The following is a 14,383-nucleotide window of genomic DNA, read 5'->3' as shown; positions in this document are numbered from 1 at the left end:
CCCCAGGCCCTGCACTGAAGAGTCACCTCCTGGGCAGAAGGGCCAGAGCCCGTCTCTGCCCACGGCATTCAGCACAGCCCATGGCAGCCTGGAGTTGGGGTCTAAACCCTGGGACACAGCTGGACAGCACCCCAGCCCCACCAGGGCCCGTACTAGCTCAGGAGGAGGGCCGTCCCCTCGATCCTGCAGTGGGAGACGTGCCCAGCACAGGCCTGGATCACACCCAGAGGATGGACAGGTTCACAGAGGTCAGATGAGACAACCGGGGACAAAGGTCACGACGGCCGCCAAGCCTGGGACCCAGTCCTGGCATCTTAACGTGCAAATCCCTCTGTCAGGCTCCACGGCAACCTCTCAGCCATGCCCACCCATGGTGGGCAATGGGGTAGACGTCCCTCAGCATTCCGGATCTACCCCCAGGGAAAGGTGGGATAATTTTGGTATCTCTCTTCTACCGGCTCCCAGTACAATGTTTGGACTTACAATGTGTTCAAGTTTCTCAGCCCCCTGAAGGCCCCCGGCTGGATCTCTCTGATTCTGTTAAAGCGAAGATCCCTGTGAAGAGAAAAGAAACGCACTTACAGAGAGAAATCTGCGATTGTCACTGGTTGTGCGTCATCTTTAAATATTCGGTTTCCAAGCAGCAATAAGGCATTTAAGAAATTAAACCCCCCTGTTCATTCCTTGGATGAACCAACCCTGGGCCAAGGCTAACAAATGCATGAATATTTGTCTGAATGACAGGTGGACGCTCTCGCCTTACAGAGTCTGTTTAAACAATAATTATGGGGAGATAAGAGGTTCCTTTGTCACCCATCCATCCATCTCCGCCAGCCCACGGGAACGCTCAAGTCTCAGCGTTAAGACAACAAACACAGGACGGATTTGCAGGGCCTCACGAAGGGAGTCACCCCTGGAGCAGGCGTGGAAACACCGGGGTTCCCTCCTGTAACCTCTGAGCTGGAACTCACTCCCCCAGTGAGGACGTTTAGCCCGAACACTCAGAGCCACAAAGCTCACTCAGCGTGTGAGCTGGAAAAACAAGGCTATTTCACGTGTGCATCTTAACACGGTAAATAAAATTAAATGCACAAGTAGAAGAGTGGACGGAGGGAGGAGCTGAGCAAGAGACAGAAGCCGGCCCAGCGGGGGGAGACGCGCGGACACGGAGCAGGCCTGCGGGGCTCAGGCCGGGGCCCGGAGTGCAGGGACCGAAGGTCTGCTGAGATGCCCGCTCCCACCCTCCCCCAGCTGGCATCAAAATCTATCAGTTGAACAAGTGTGAAAGTCACCGACAACTAAACACAAAGACCCCTTTCCTGACCAAGGAGTCTTAGAAACATTAAAATTCCTTACTCACAGGCTGAACCCCTTCCGTCACAGCCCAACGGGGATCACGACGGGCTGAACTGTGTCCCCACAAGTTCACGCCTTGAAGCCGGGCTCCCAGGGCCTCAGAATGTAATCTTATTTGGGGAAGGAGTCCTTACAGAGGTGACCAAGTTCCAGTGAGGTCACTGGGGTGGCCCTGGTCCAAGACAGCTGGTGTCCTTGTAAAAAGGGGAGATTTGGAGACAGGCACACGGGGGAAGGCCAAGGACCGCGGCAAACCTTCAGAGCCGGGCGGCGGGTGGGCGTGGAGGAAAGACCCGGCTCAGAATCCCCCTCGCGGCCACTGAAGGAAGCAGCCCTGCCAGGTGACCCGGGATGTCCGGCCTCTGGGACTCCGGGAGAACAGACCCCTGTCCTGTCGGTGGTGCTTCGACAGGACGGCCACAGGAAACTCCCACGGGCATCCTGGGGCAGCACTGGTCCAGCTCACGAATGGACAGCCCTCTTATGATATGTACTGAGCCCTTTCAGTGTTCATAATCTTTTCAGGAATCTGATTATGTTGACCCGATTCAATAGCTGTAACCGATAACAGAACTGGTTTGAGTTTGCGGTGGAGGCTTCTCGGAAAGCGTTTGTTTGAGTGGCTGAAACCATCTGTGTCTGCGCCGGGGCAGCAAGTGCAATGCACTGCCTTCGGGCATTTGCTTCCTCGCTCTGAGTCAAGTCCTCGGGACCCGGGCAAACGGTCAGCACCTGACCCTCACCCGGGTTCACTATCCTTGGAGACCCTGTTGCCCACCAGCATGGTCCCCCAGGACCCCTCCTCCCCTGCACAGACAGGCTTGTTTCCTAATAAAGAGTAATTTACATTCAGATTCAGAACAGAGGGAGCGGCCCCCTTGGGGGGGAGCTGGGACGGGGAGGGAGTGGAGGGCAGATGGGGGCAGCTCCCCTGGGGACCCTAACGCTCCCCGCAGTTCCCGCTTTCTTCTCGACTTCAGAGGGCTAAGGTGGCCCCGTCAGCGTCTGGTTCTGTCCCCCAAAAGCTTAACCCTGGTCCTTCAAGCCCCCCGCATCCCCTGATCCTAACGCACCGCCAGGCCCGTCCACTTTCCCCAGACAAGGCGCAGCACCAACTCCACCTCCTTCTCTTCCTCTGCCACCAACGCTCGGCCAGGCCCGGTCGTGTCTACAAACCTGACCTCAGTCCTGCACTGGACACCGTCCACGAGCGCCCGGCCCACTGCTCCCATCGCCGCAACACAACTCCCGACCGGGATCGCGGCGGCCTTTCCCGTGGGCCCCGTCCACCCCTCCTAATGCTTCGGGCCCGTGGGCAGCCTGCATGGAGGACGCAGGTCCCCCGACCAGGGATGCAGCCTGCAGACCTCTAAGTGGGCCATGTAGAGGATCACCTGTGCCCAACCCACTGCCAGCACGGGGTGAGGGGGCCTTTCAGGGCAGCCACGTGCACCTCCACGTGGCCCACACGGTGCATCAAAGCCAGCTTGAACTTTCGTTTCCATTTTCTGCAACATGTAAACGGTTCCAAAGCGTCATCACTAATAAGTAATTAACTATTAAACAAGGTGCGTCTGGAGGCCACGCCCCTGTCCCCCGCACAGCTTCCCCTCCTCCCCGGTCGCTCTTCGGGGTGACTCTACCTCACCCTTCCACTGTGTCCTTTTGAAATTCTAAGCAAAGAGAACGTGTGTCTATTTCCCTCCCTTTCTTGCACAAAAGGCAGCTCGCTGTGAACACGCTTTTCTTCCCGGGATAAACTGCGGAGCTTCCCGCAGCTGTGTGTGGACACGCCCACACCTCCTTCCAGGCAGTGACAGCGGCCTGTGCTTGGGCCACCTCGGAGGACCGCTCCGAGCCGTCATGGACAGTACCCGGGACTGGCTCTCTGGACCCATCAATTCACACTGTCGCTGAGGTATTCACGGAATCGATTCCTAGAAAGGCATGGCTGGGCCGAAGGATAAACAGGCATCATGACAGCTGACATCTCTGAGCTTGCTAAGTGCCCATCACTTCCATAAACACGCCACGCGCTGTGGGAGCCCAGCCTCAGAATCTGCCCAATGTCGCACGGGAGCAGGTGACCTGCGGGAACCAGACCCGGGCACTGCCTTTCATCCTCTGCTCCCAGCATGACGCTGAGCAGCGAGGGCTCCAGGAGGCTGGAGACAGGGGACAAAGCAGCCCAAGGGCGACTGCACCGTCCAGACAAGGCGGGCAGGACCCCCCAGAGGCCAGGGGGTGGGGCAGCCTGTGAGCAGGAGAAGGTTAAGGGCAGGCTGTGCACAGTGGCAGGGAGGGACAGAGTCGGCGGGGGTGGCCGCAGGCTGAGAGGTGTAGCCACTGCTGACAGGAGGGGCCTGGAGGAGTAGTGACAGCAGGCGGTCCGGTGACAGTCCTGAGGGCCCAGCGGCGGGCACACACGTCACACTTTCCACGCTCACCTCCACCTGCCTAAGCACCCAGAGCCCTTGCCAACCACATCCCTGAGGGCTGACTCGGTGCGTCCGTCATAAACACGGAGCCCAAGCACGGGGTCTCCCAGGCCGGGTCTGAGCAGCGCAGATGTCAGTGGGACCGGACCTCACCCTGCCTATTCCTGCCAGCTACGCTAGGAATGCAAGGCCCGACGCCCCTCTTTCCGGGCAGCCCCCAGAGCAGTGTCTGCAGGGAGCAGCCTTGAAGGAAGGGTAATGCCACCTCTGGTCACCCTAATACTTGCCCACTGCTCCCCCTAAAAGGGTGACCTCCCCAAGGTCAGTGCTCCTCTCCTCCAAGGGACGTGCGGGCTCAGGGACCAATGCCCTTGTCTTGACCCCCAGGCCCCGGGAAGGAGAGAGAGGCCTGAACGTCACTCCCTCGATGGGACCTGTGTCTCCAGGTAGGAAAGTGATGGGTCAGGCGTTTCTGGCATCACCCGCTTCACTGCAGAGTTGGGTTCAACGACGCTCATGACACTTAACCACAGGACTCACTTTTAGTCTCCCCCCAAAATCTAGTACTGATGCTGCTGATTTTTAAAATATAATTTAACTCAGGGCTTCCCTGGTGGCTCAGTGGTTAAGAATCCGCCTGCCAATGCAGGAGACACGGGTTCGAGCCCTGGTCCGGGAAGATCCCACATGACGCGGAACAGCTAAGCCCATGCGCCACAACTACTGAGCCTGCGCTCTAGAGCCCGCGAGCCACAACTACTGAGCCCGCGTACCGCAACTAGTGAAGCCCGGGCTCTGCAACAAGAGAAGCCACCGCAGTGCGAAGCCCACGCACTGCAACGAAGAGTAGCCCCCGCTCACCACAACTAGAGAAAGCCTGCGCGCAGCAACGAAGACCCAATGCAGCCAAAATAAATAAATAAAATAAATTTAAAAATATATGTGTGTGTGTATATATATATATAATTTAACTCAATTCAGTATTTACTGAGTAGCTTTGAAAAAACAGGGGTCACGGCTAGAAATCACAGAATGTTGATACACTATGATACATGTATTTTTATTGGTTTTCATCTCTTTCTTCCTCCTTTCACAAAAAATTTGAGCAGCATGAAAAAGTACCCATAAAACAATAGAAGAAGTAGCTAAAGGAACGAGGGGGAAAGGAAACAGGACAAATGGAGAAGCAGATGCTGGCGGCGGGATGCAGGTCTGGCTCAGAGAATCCCAGCCGCCAGTGCAGAGACAGCCTGATCAAGCACAAGATCATCAGCTCCAAAGAGCCCTCGGCACACTGCCCGGGAGAAGTGAAGCTTTACCGACGCTAAGACACAGGCAAAGCTTCTCACAAGGGTCCTCACGAACACTGGGCACGTAGGTGTACCTCCCGAGCACAGGTCTCGTGACTGGCTCTGAGGGGGGGCTCCCCGCTCCCTGTACGCAATGGCAGGACTTCAGCGTGTGATTTGGGCAAACAGTTATAGAACTTCATCCTGTCCATCCAAGTGCATCCTTCCGGCCTCCGAGGCCTCCCTGGACCCTGATTTGTATCAAGGACTCACTGATCCTCCCAGGAGTGTGTCACCTACAGGTGTCATAGGCACCCACTCTCCTTCTTCACTCGAATTACTGATATTTAAAAAAAACAAAACAGGGGCTTCCGTGGTGGTCCAGCGGTTAAGAATCCGCCTTCCAATGCAGGGGACGCGGGTTCGATCCATGATCGGGCAACTAAGATCCCATATGCCGCGGGGCAACTAAGCCCGTGCGCCGCAACTGCTGAGCCCACGTGCCACAGCTAGAGAGAAGCCCGCACGCCGCAACTACGACCCGATGCAGCCAAATAAAAAAATTAATTAATTAAAAAACAAAACGAAAACAAAAAAACAGAAACAGGAATGCAGGTCAGCAAAGGAAAAAACAGCGTCTGATGGTGAAGAGCACGTGGGTCCTGGTCAGAGGTTGGGGAGAGGCCACACGGGGCCAGGCATTCTGGACGAAGGACACTGACAGAACCTGCACTTGCACCCATCACAGGGGACAGCCCTGCTCCAGCGGGGCCCAGGGCCTGGACACGCCGTCTCTGCATGTGCAGGGCGCTCTCGGACACCGGATGGTCCAGCGTCCACTGCAACAATGCGACAGCCCACCCCTCCCGAGGGCCCAGGGTGACCACGCGTCCTGGCTGCCTGTGAGGCCCCAGGACACAACCCTCAGCCCCACACCTATTAAAAATCGCTTCACTTTCAGGAGTGGAGCCGTCAGGGACCAGAAAGTCTTGGCTGCCCAGGTTCTGCCCCTCGTCCTTCTTGCCGTGGCACGAGGTGACCCACAGGCCACCTGAAGGGACGAGCTCAGAAGAGTCACAGAGGTCAGCGCTTGACCCGCCACCGCGGCAAAAGGCCAGGTTGCGGGGTCTGCTTTTTCCTCCCACTGTGTTGTGGACTTCTGTAAAACACAGAAAACGTCATGTCGTCTGACGCGGCAACAAAGCCCAGTTGCCAGGAAAGCTCCTGTATTTATCGGTGACAGAGTGGCCCTTGTGCGGTCAGTTGTGCAGACGGCACTCCGAGCCTGGCTTCTTCGGATGATGTCCAGGGCACCAGAGAACACGCGGGCCCTCCCCACACAGGAGCCTCAGGGTGCAGGGAGAGGGGCCCCGGCGGAATCATGCCCCCACCGAGGGCTGGCGCTCCCATCGAGGGGAGCGGGCATCGGGGTCTCTGCTGACCATCACCTAGAGGACTTCCCTCTGGAGCCCTCCCAGGAGGTGGGTAACGTGCAGGCCCCTGGGTGACGGCGGAGCCGGGGGTGACCAAGGGGCGAGTCCTTTATTCTCCAGGAACAGCTCTGAATTTCCTGCTGCGTCCACTCTTCATCCAGAACCTCAGATCCCAGAAAAAGGCCACACGGACAGAGGAGGGACGTGGGTGCTTGGGACACAATTTGCTAAGTGTTTCATTTTTTTGTCGTCTCCCCTTCCAGGATTTAAGCACATGGAAGCAGGGACCCACCTCTTGCCTCGAGAGCATGGAACCTGCTTGGAGGGGCTCCCTCAGGGCTGCTGATGGACGGACCCGGGACGGGCCCTGAGCTGCCGCCGTCTCCGGGCCAACGGGTCCTCCTGCACGGCCGCCTCCCACTCGTGGGGAGGGGGGACTAAAACACGGCTCGGGGGTCGGCAGCCCTTCACACGGGGGGGGGCGGGGGACGCACTCCAAGGGGCAGCAGCGTCCAAACTATGCTGGGCCCTCAGCCCGCCGCCCCAGCGCAGCGTCCTGAAGGCGGGACCTGAATTAGGTCAGCTCTTCCACAACCTTCTGACCAGCTCGGTAAAGTCTGGTTCACTGAGTCATGTGTACGAATAAAGAGAAAACGGGGAGGCAAAAAAAAGGCATTGTTTTCTCCTGATAGAGAATTTTTAAAACACTGAATGGTTCAAAGCCCAGGACAGAAAACTACTTCAAAAGAAAACGGACTTTGGGAAATAAACCAAGGTATTGATTCATTCAAAGGAAGCACACATGGAAAAGCGTTTACTCCGGTTCTGGTTTTAGGTTTTGTACAGAAAGAGAAGTGAGGAAGAGCTTAGAGTGTTTGAGCAACTGGGAGTGAGAAGTGAGCTCCGACCTCAGACAGGACCCTGGTTTCCACCTGGTGGCCTGCACAGACCACGGGACAGCCAACGTGTCCGTCACCCTGAAAACACCACTGCGTCACTGCTCCTGACCACCGAGGGCAGTTCAGTGCTGGGGGGGGGGGGGGCCTCTGGGAACAGCCTTCAGCAAAAACCGTTCAAGAGATGCTCTGCCCCTGCAACCTCTCCAGCCCGCCAGGAGTCAGCAGGGAGGACGCTGCTCATTGAGGACCATCCGGTTCATCGCCTTGCCACTGCACTCGGAACGCTGGGTCAATTGTTAAGAATCTCCTTGGTGTCACCATCGCCGGGCCCCCAGGGAGCACTCGAGGGGCCCAACTCCAGCCCAGATCCCGTCCCTCCCCTCCCAGAACCGGGGAAGGAACCAGAGGAAGGCGCACCTGGCTGTGCTCCGAGACCGGCCACATGGGCCCAGGCAGTGCCCCCTGTCCCCTAAAAGACCGGGCAGAAAGATGGTGGGATTCGGGCCCACGCGGTCTCCATGCCAACCCCTCCACTCCTTTGTCACGGCTACGCAGCCGAGGGCGGTGCTAAAGCAAGGGACCTGCTCTGACCATGCACAGCTGTCATCAAGCACTGAGGTTTGAAACTCAAAAAACTACGACATCAGGAAGCACTACTCTTCTGTTTTCAACTATTTAAAAATGTAAAACGCAGAGTTCGCAGGACAGCAAAAGCAGGCGCTGGCCGCTCCCGGCCTCGGCCCCGGGTCTGGACGCGGGTGCGGTGAGGCAGGTGTCTGCCCACCGTCCCAGGGGATTGACTTCCGTGTCAGGAGCATCGCTCCGGGCCACACGCAAATGTAAAGCCTTCCCCGCACCCCGCAGCACCTCACAAACGAATGAAATGTATCTACTGGTTCACGCACCGCAGGCTGTGTGCTCTGGGAGAAACGCCCAAACTTCTCCCATGGCTGTTTAAAAAATGAAATCAGTGTTTTTCTTGCTTTCCAGAGCAAAAAAAGGCCATAACTGTGTACCAAAGACTTCTCCCTCCCAAGGCCATTTCATTGCATCCCAGGAAGACCCCGTGCAGAGGCGAAGCCGAATACAGCAGTGTAATTAGGGGACAAGGCCCCCCTCTGTCTCTCAAGCAAACGAGGAGCCAAAACAGCCTGGACGAGCGTGAAATCCATTCTGTCCAGCTCAGCGTGTCAGTGAAAACACAGCGGCCTGACGCCCTTCTAATTAGAAACAGCCCAGGAAGCAGTGCCCACACCAGCAGAACCGGCCCAGGCGTGGGAAACGAGCTCCCGCTTCTGCAGGAGAACAGGAGCTGGTGCAGGTGAGCGCGTCTCCGGAGGAACACGGCACGGCGCGGTGGGGTCTCTGCAGCACCACAGCTCCCCGTCCCCCGCTAGGGGTCTCAGGGTCTCTGCCGAGCCCAGCTTCGCGCTCCAGCCTGTGGAAGCCCGAGGGGCTGCAGGGGTGCAGACACGGGCCTGGGCGCTGGTCTCACCCTGAGCAGCCACTGAGAGCCTCGCGCCCATCCAAGGGGCCCTGAAAGCCTGCCGTCCAGGTCTCGCGTGGGACACGGGAGCAATCTGTGCACGTGTGCCCACGTGTGTCCACAGACACACCCCCTCCAGGCCAGGGCGCCCCGAGGGCTGCTCTGCGTAGGTGAATCAGCTTCCGAGTCTGGCACCAGGCAGGTCCAGATTCAAATCCCTGCTCTGCTCTTCCTTGGCTGTGCAATCCTGGACAAATGCCTTGACTTCTCTGATCCTTCCTGGGTTTGCTCATCTGCAGGGTAAGGGGATGATGTCCCCACCTCTCCTGTGAGGACCACATGAACTGAGACCAGTGAAGCAGGAAACGGGCCGGAGACAGGACCAGAGCGGCGGCAACGGGCGGGGGGGGTGGGGGGGTGGGGCGGGCACAGGTCACAGGTGGGCCGAGTGTGCGGCAGCCCCGGAAAGGGACAGGCCATCTCCCACTGGCGTGCGTGGTGAGCCTTCATCTCACACGCAGAGGAGAGGTTCAGAGAAGGGAGTTAACTGGCCTGAAACCACACAGCCCACCTGGTCAGCCTACGGGGGGCCTGGGGCCTCATCCTCTGCGCCAAAAGCGTGTCCCCGAGACCCCCCTTCCCCAGGCACAGTCCCACCAGCCCCCATCAGTGTGACCTGAAGACACCAGAGCAGCACCCAGCAAGCCCCAGTTTCCACCTGGTGAAGATGCAGGTGCGGCTGGAAAGACTTGTGTGGTTTCAGCACAGCATTTCTCTGGGGCGCCAATGCCATCCCAAGTCCACGTCTAGAAACCCGGCCGTGTGAGACTTCCCTCCCGCCGCCCATCCCCCAGCAGGTCTCTACCCAGCGAGGAGTCCACAGCACGTTCCCAGGTCCGACGCCCCCGGGTCAGCGCAAACACTTTCAGCCCCGGCAGGTGGATCCAACCAGTCTCAGCGGCTTTCCTGACTGGTAACCACACCGGCAAGAACGAGGGATGCCGTACACCACGGGGAAGACCCCACGGGCCAGCTCCGGAGACGCCCTCGTCTACCTGACGGTGACACTGCTGACACGGGCAAGTCCTCCTTACAGCGGAGCCTCATGCAGAAGGAATCACAGAACTAGAACAGCAGCCCGGCCGGACGGGCAGATCGGGAACCACCAGAAGAGATGCCAAAGCACCTGCTGAAGGGTCTGGTCTCTCCCTGGCTCCGCACGCGCTCAAGGCACCATCCACGCGTGCGAGCCCAACCCCGCACCCTGCAGGGCTGGTCGGACTGAAAGGACGGGCACCGGCGGCCCAGCATGTCCACAGCTGCCACCTGCCGCCCAGTCCTGGCTCCGCCCCTGACCTGCCACCTGCCGGGCACAGACATCCGCCCACAGCCGTGCTGTGGCCTCACCTGGAAACCAGATGCTCAGTGAGTCAGGACGGAGACCATGTGCCTGGAAGACGGCCACCTCGGGGTGAGCGGGGAGAGGCACACAGGGACCCGCTGACACCACCCCTGGGTCACCAACGTGATCTGGGCGCAGAGGAAACCTCACAGACGGAGAAGCAGACGGGACAGGTGGAGGGAGGGCAGGGTGCACACAGGTCCACAGGTATTCTCCTCGTGAAGGGTCAGGAGATGAGTAATACAGAAGTCAGTCCACAGACGCCCTGGGAAGAGACAAAGTTTCTATGCCCCAAGGGTTACGGGATGCAGGATACAAACTATTTTTCTTTTCCTTACTGTGTTAAAAAATCTTAAATGAATGATCACACTTATATAATAGCACATAACTAAAAGATCGTTTTTTTCCTTTCACTGTTAAATGTAATTTTAAACAAAGTAATCAAGTTTTGGGCTCAAGCAATAAAAACTCATTCAACAACTTGCAGCCTCGAACAGGAACAGAGGCGCCACACCCACTGGCTCTTCTCTGAGAGTCTCTCTCCCGGGCCAGGGGTGCCTTCGGGCGTCCAGGCGTCCAGGCGTCCAGGCGTCCAGGTGTCCAGGCGTCCAGGTGTCCAGGTGTCCGTGCTCCAGCCACCCCCCTGCCCCACCTCTGCCCTCTCTGCTTCCTTGGAGCTCTGAGCCTCTGATGGGCTTTTATGGCTGCCCTGGACCCTCAGAGCACAGCCTGCCAGCCTCAGCTCCACTGCTGGCTGTTTATTCCCTTAGTATTTTCTAGTTCCTGTTCCCCAGAGAGACACCTGTCTGATCGAAGCCTGATCACAAGTAATCGGCCAGCACGTGGAGACTGTGTCTGATCTGGTGTCCACCTGGATCCAACCAGCTATGGCTGAGAGAACCAGGGTCACGCGACACTCGACACAGAACGGCATCAGCCAGGGTTCCCTGGAGAAACAGAACCAACAGGACGTGTGTGTGCGTGTGTGTGGGGGGGGGGGGTGCACATGTAGAGAGAGAAATTGAGATTGGTTTCTGTTAAGGAAAGACTTATTGTGGAGGCCGGCAAGTCCACAGTTTGCAGGTGACCCTGCAGGATGGACCCCCAGGGAAGGGCCGCCGTCTGATCCCAGGGCCGTCCTGCTTTTCTTCTCCTGAGTCCTTCCACCTATGGGATGAGGCCCACCTGCGCTGTGGAGGGCCATCTGCTTACTTACTGACTTAAGTGTTCATCTCCTCTAAAAACACCTCCACAGAAACCTCTAGAATAACGTTTGACCAACTATCTGGGCACTGTGTCCCAGCCAAGTGGACACATAAAACTAACTATCCCAGACACCCAGGCGTGCTGAGATGTACCCTACTTGTTACAACAAATATTATAATTTACACAATTGAACGGGCTGAGTTTGTTCTTACAGAGACAGACAGAGCTTACTCTTTGAGTTCAGCAAAATAAACGGATAAATCATGTTATCCCACTGGGCGCTCGTCCAAGACTTAGCCAACTGGCAAGCAGACAGTCACAGAACCCAGCAGAAACCAAGCCCAGGAAGTAGATTTCAGGCCCTACCAAACAGATTGACTTTTGCCTGCTGCTTTTCTAACAGCCTCAAATCAGACTGCGTTGTAGTTACCACCACGGAGGAAATGGATCAAAAACAGAATCAACAAGTACTGATACCAAAGAGCTACCCTCTACCAAGACGCTCCGGCATCATCTCACCTAGGAAGCTTCCTACAAACACAGGTCTTGAGTTTTTAGGAAGACGGGATGTGCAAGCCAAGTTAATTACTAAATGAGAACACATTTCTAGGGTGTAAGTGATATCGTTTCATCAACCAGGACAAAAGAAGTGTGGGGCAAATAATAAACCCCAAGGAACTTAAAATGGATGGGTCAGAGGTGAATCCTCAGGAAAGGTTCTGAGGGGAGGGGACACGAAATGGAACCTTGTGAAGGGAGTAAAGGTAGACCTTAGCCGAGGTGGTCCCTCCTGAAATTTCCTCTTCACTTTCATTAAAGGGATCCCACGTTGCCAGCCTGACCCGCCTCACGGGCCTCTCCTTGGCAGGGATGCTGGCGCAGTCCTCTCCCTGGGCCCTGATGTCCAGATTTCCTATGGTCTCAGAGTCCTTCTCCAGTGAGAAATCGAGAAGCCTTAATGCAGCGCCCACCGTATGTAATGAACTGGGTTATCTCCAGCGCCCAGGTACTAGGCCAGCAGGGTCCTTGAAAGAACTGAGAAAATAATCATTTTCTGTTGGGCTTCCTCCTCTTGCAACGCAGCTGAGAAAGGCTGCTGGACACGGAACTCCGAGAAACCGCAGAAAAGTGAGAAGGCGGCTTCTCTAAGACTAGGGAAAACAACGAGCAAGCTGGATTTTAAAGCCAGTGCGTTCTGAGTTTAAGAGGAAAGAGGCTTGGGTCTAAGAAAGTTCTTCCCAGGCGACCGCCTTTCTATAACCACCCCCCTCCCCTTGCTGGGCTTCCAACCCCACCCCTGAACCACGGGGGTGGGACGGATTGGGGACAGATCTGCGTCAGGATAGAGGCGCACAGCCTATGCCACAGACTCTGCCTCATGGCAGTGGGGTCTACGCATCTCAGCACCAGTGCCTGCCACTTACCAAGGACACCAGGATAGGGGCGGGGGGCGGAGGGCGGGACAAACAGACAGACGGATGGATGGATGGATGGATGAATGGATGAAGGCGTAGGTGGTTATGGAAGGATAGATGCATGAATGGATGAATGGATGGACGGACAGATGGACGGATGGATGGGCAGATGGATGGATGGATGGATGGATGGAACGGCAGATGGACAGATGGATGAACAGATTGAAAGATGTATGGATGGATGGATGGAGAGATGCGTGGGTGAGTGGATGGAAGGGGTGACACAGGCATTGACCTAAGAAAATTACACATCAAAATAACATGCACAGGAAAACAAGTGCTCAGGATTAATATTTGGCCACCCATTGCCATGCCAATACAAACATCCCACATGTCCGAATAAGTAACAACGATGACTAACTGCATCCACTTTAACTGCTATTTTTAAAAGTTAAAGCGCTGCTTAGCTGGTTCTGGATTTTTAGAAATACTGTTTCACTCCAGGAAGTGACAAGCCTAATCTAGGCTCTTCCCCTAAAGGAAGCTGTGACCAGGAAAAGAAGCATAAATTTAACCAGCGCTGCAGACGAGTGCAGCCCGCATTCCTCGGGTGAACGGCTCCCTCTCTCGCATTTGTCTGCAATCTCATTTCTTTCTGAGTAAAGAAATCTCCCGCCTGAGGGCTGTGTTGGCCTCACTTTTCCCCACAGAAAGGGAACGTATCAATCCAAACACTGCAGGGGCAAAATCTTGCCATCTTTACCAATCCCAGCCTTTCATTTACTTAGAGTAATTCTGAATTTCCATCCACGTCCTCAATTCCTAGCAAATAATGAACATTAGATCTGGCAGGAATGGCATCTTAGAGAAGTTGGGAAGGGCAGGAACTCACGATCACGGAGCGTTTCCTGAGTCCCGTGAAAGGCACCTTCTGGGTGCGGCATCACAAGGGGAGTTTAGATGCTTCTTAAACACTTGGGTTTGGCCTGGGAGAGGGAACGCCTATCTAATGTGCACTGAAAACTAGCCTGGTGGTATTTCCTGTTTGCATCGCAAGTATCTGCTTCAATTAAAGGAGCCCCAGCGTCCTAGTTCTCTCCCGCTGCCTGTCTTCCCTCCTCTGGACTCCTCTGGTTCACGTCCGCAGGGTCAATAAACCCAGACGTGATGATAAGAACAGCTTCCCCAGCAGAGCATCGATCAGGCAGGCTGTGTCAGGAGATACACGTGCATCCCCGCCCTCATGCCCAGGATGCCCCTGCAGGTGGGAAACCGAGGCTTCAAGGGGCGAGAACCCTGCCCAGGGGTGCACATCGGGAAAGCTGGGAAGCAGCGCCCCGGCCGGGGCCGACCACACCCTGAGCTGCAGCCTGGCTGGACGAGCTCTCCTTCCCCCTCAGTGGGACGGCCATCTCCCACAAGGTCAGCCTCCGTCATTAACACCGTGGCTCTTACTGGC

At 56.5% G+C, this 14,383-nt stretch overlaps 1 protein-coding gene across 3 annotated transcripts in view; it reads right to left on the bottom strand.

The window, feature by feature from the left end:
- PXDN (peroxidasin) overlaps positions 1 to 14,383 on the bottom strand; it is a 65,963-nt gene that overhangs the window by 40,800 nt on the left and 10,780 nt on the right. For all 3 annotated transcript variants that reach the window (XR_014254125.1, XM_082427018.1, XM_082427019.1), the window contains exon 2: positions 484 to 555. Coding sequence is in view for 2 of the 3 variants with exons in the window: in XM_082427018.1 (XP_082283144.1) it covers positions 484 to 555 (72 nt within the window). In the remaining variant the exon portion in view is untranslated. The remainder of the gene's footprint in view (positions 1 to 483; positions 556 to 14,383) is intronic.

The sequence above is a fragment of the Balaenoptera physalus genome (assembly GCF_965194825.1).
Source record: "Balaenoptera physalus genome assembly, chromosome: 15".
Classification (NCBI taxonomy): domain Eukaryota; kingdom Metazoa; phylum Chordata; class Mammalia; order Artiodactyla; family Balaenopteridae; genus Balaenoptera; species Balaenoptera physalus.
The sequence above is the reverse complement of the archived record's forward strand: the minus strand, read 5'-3'. Positions and strand labels throughout refer to the sequence as shown.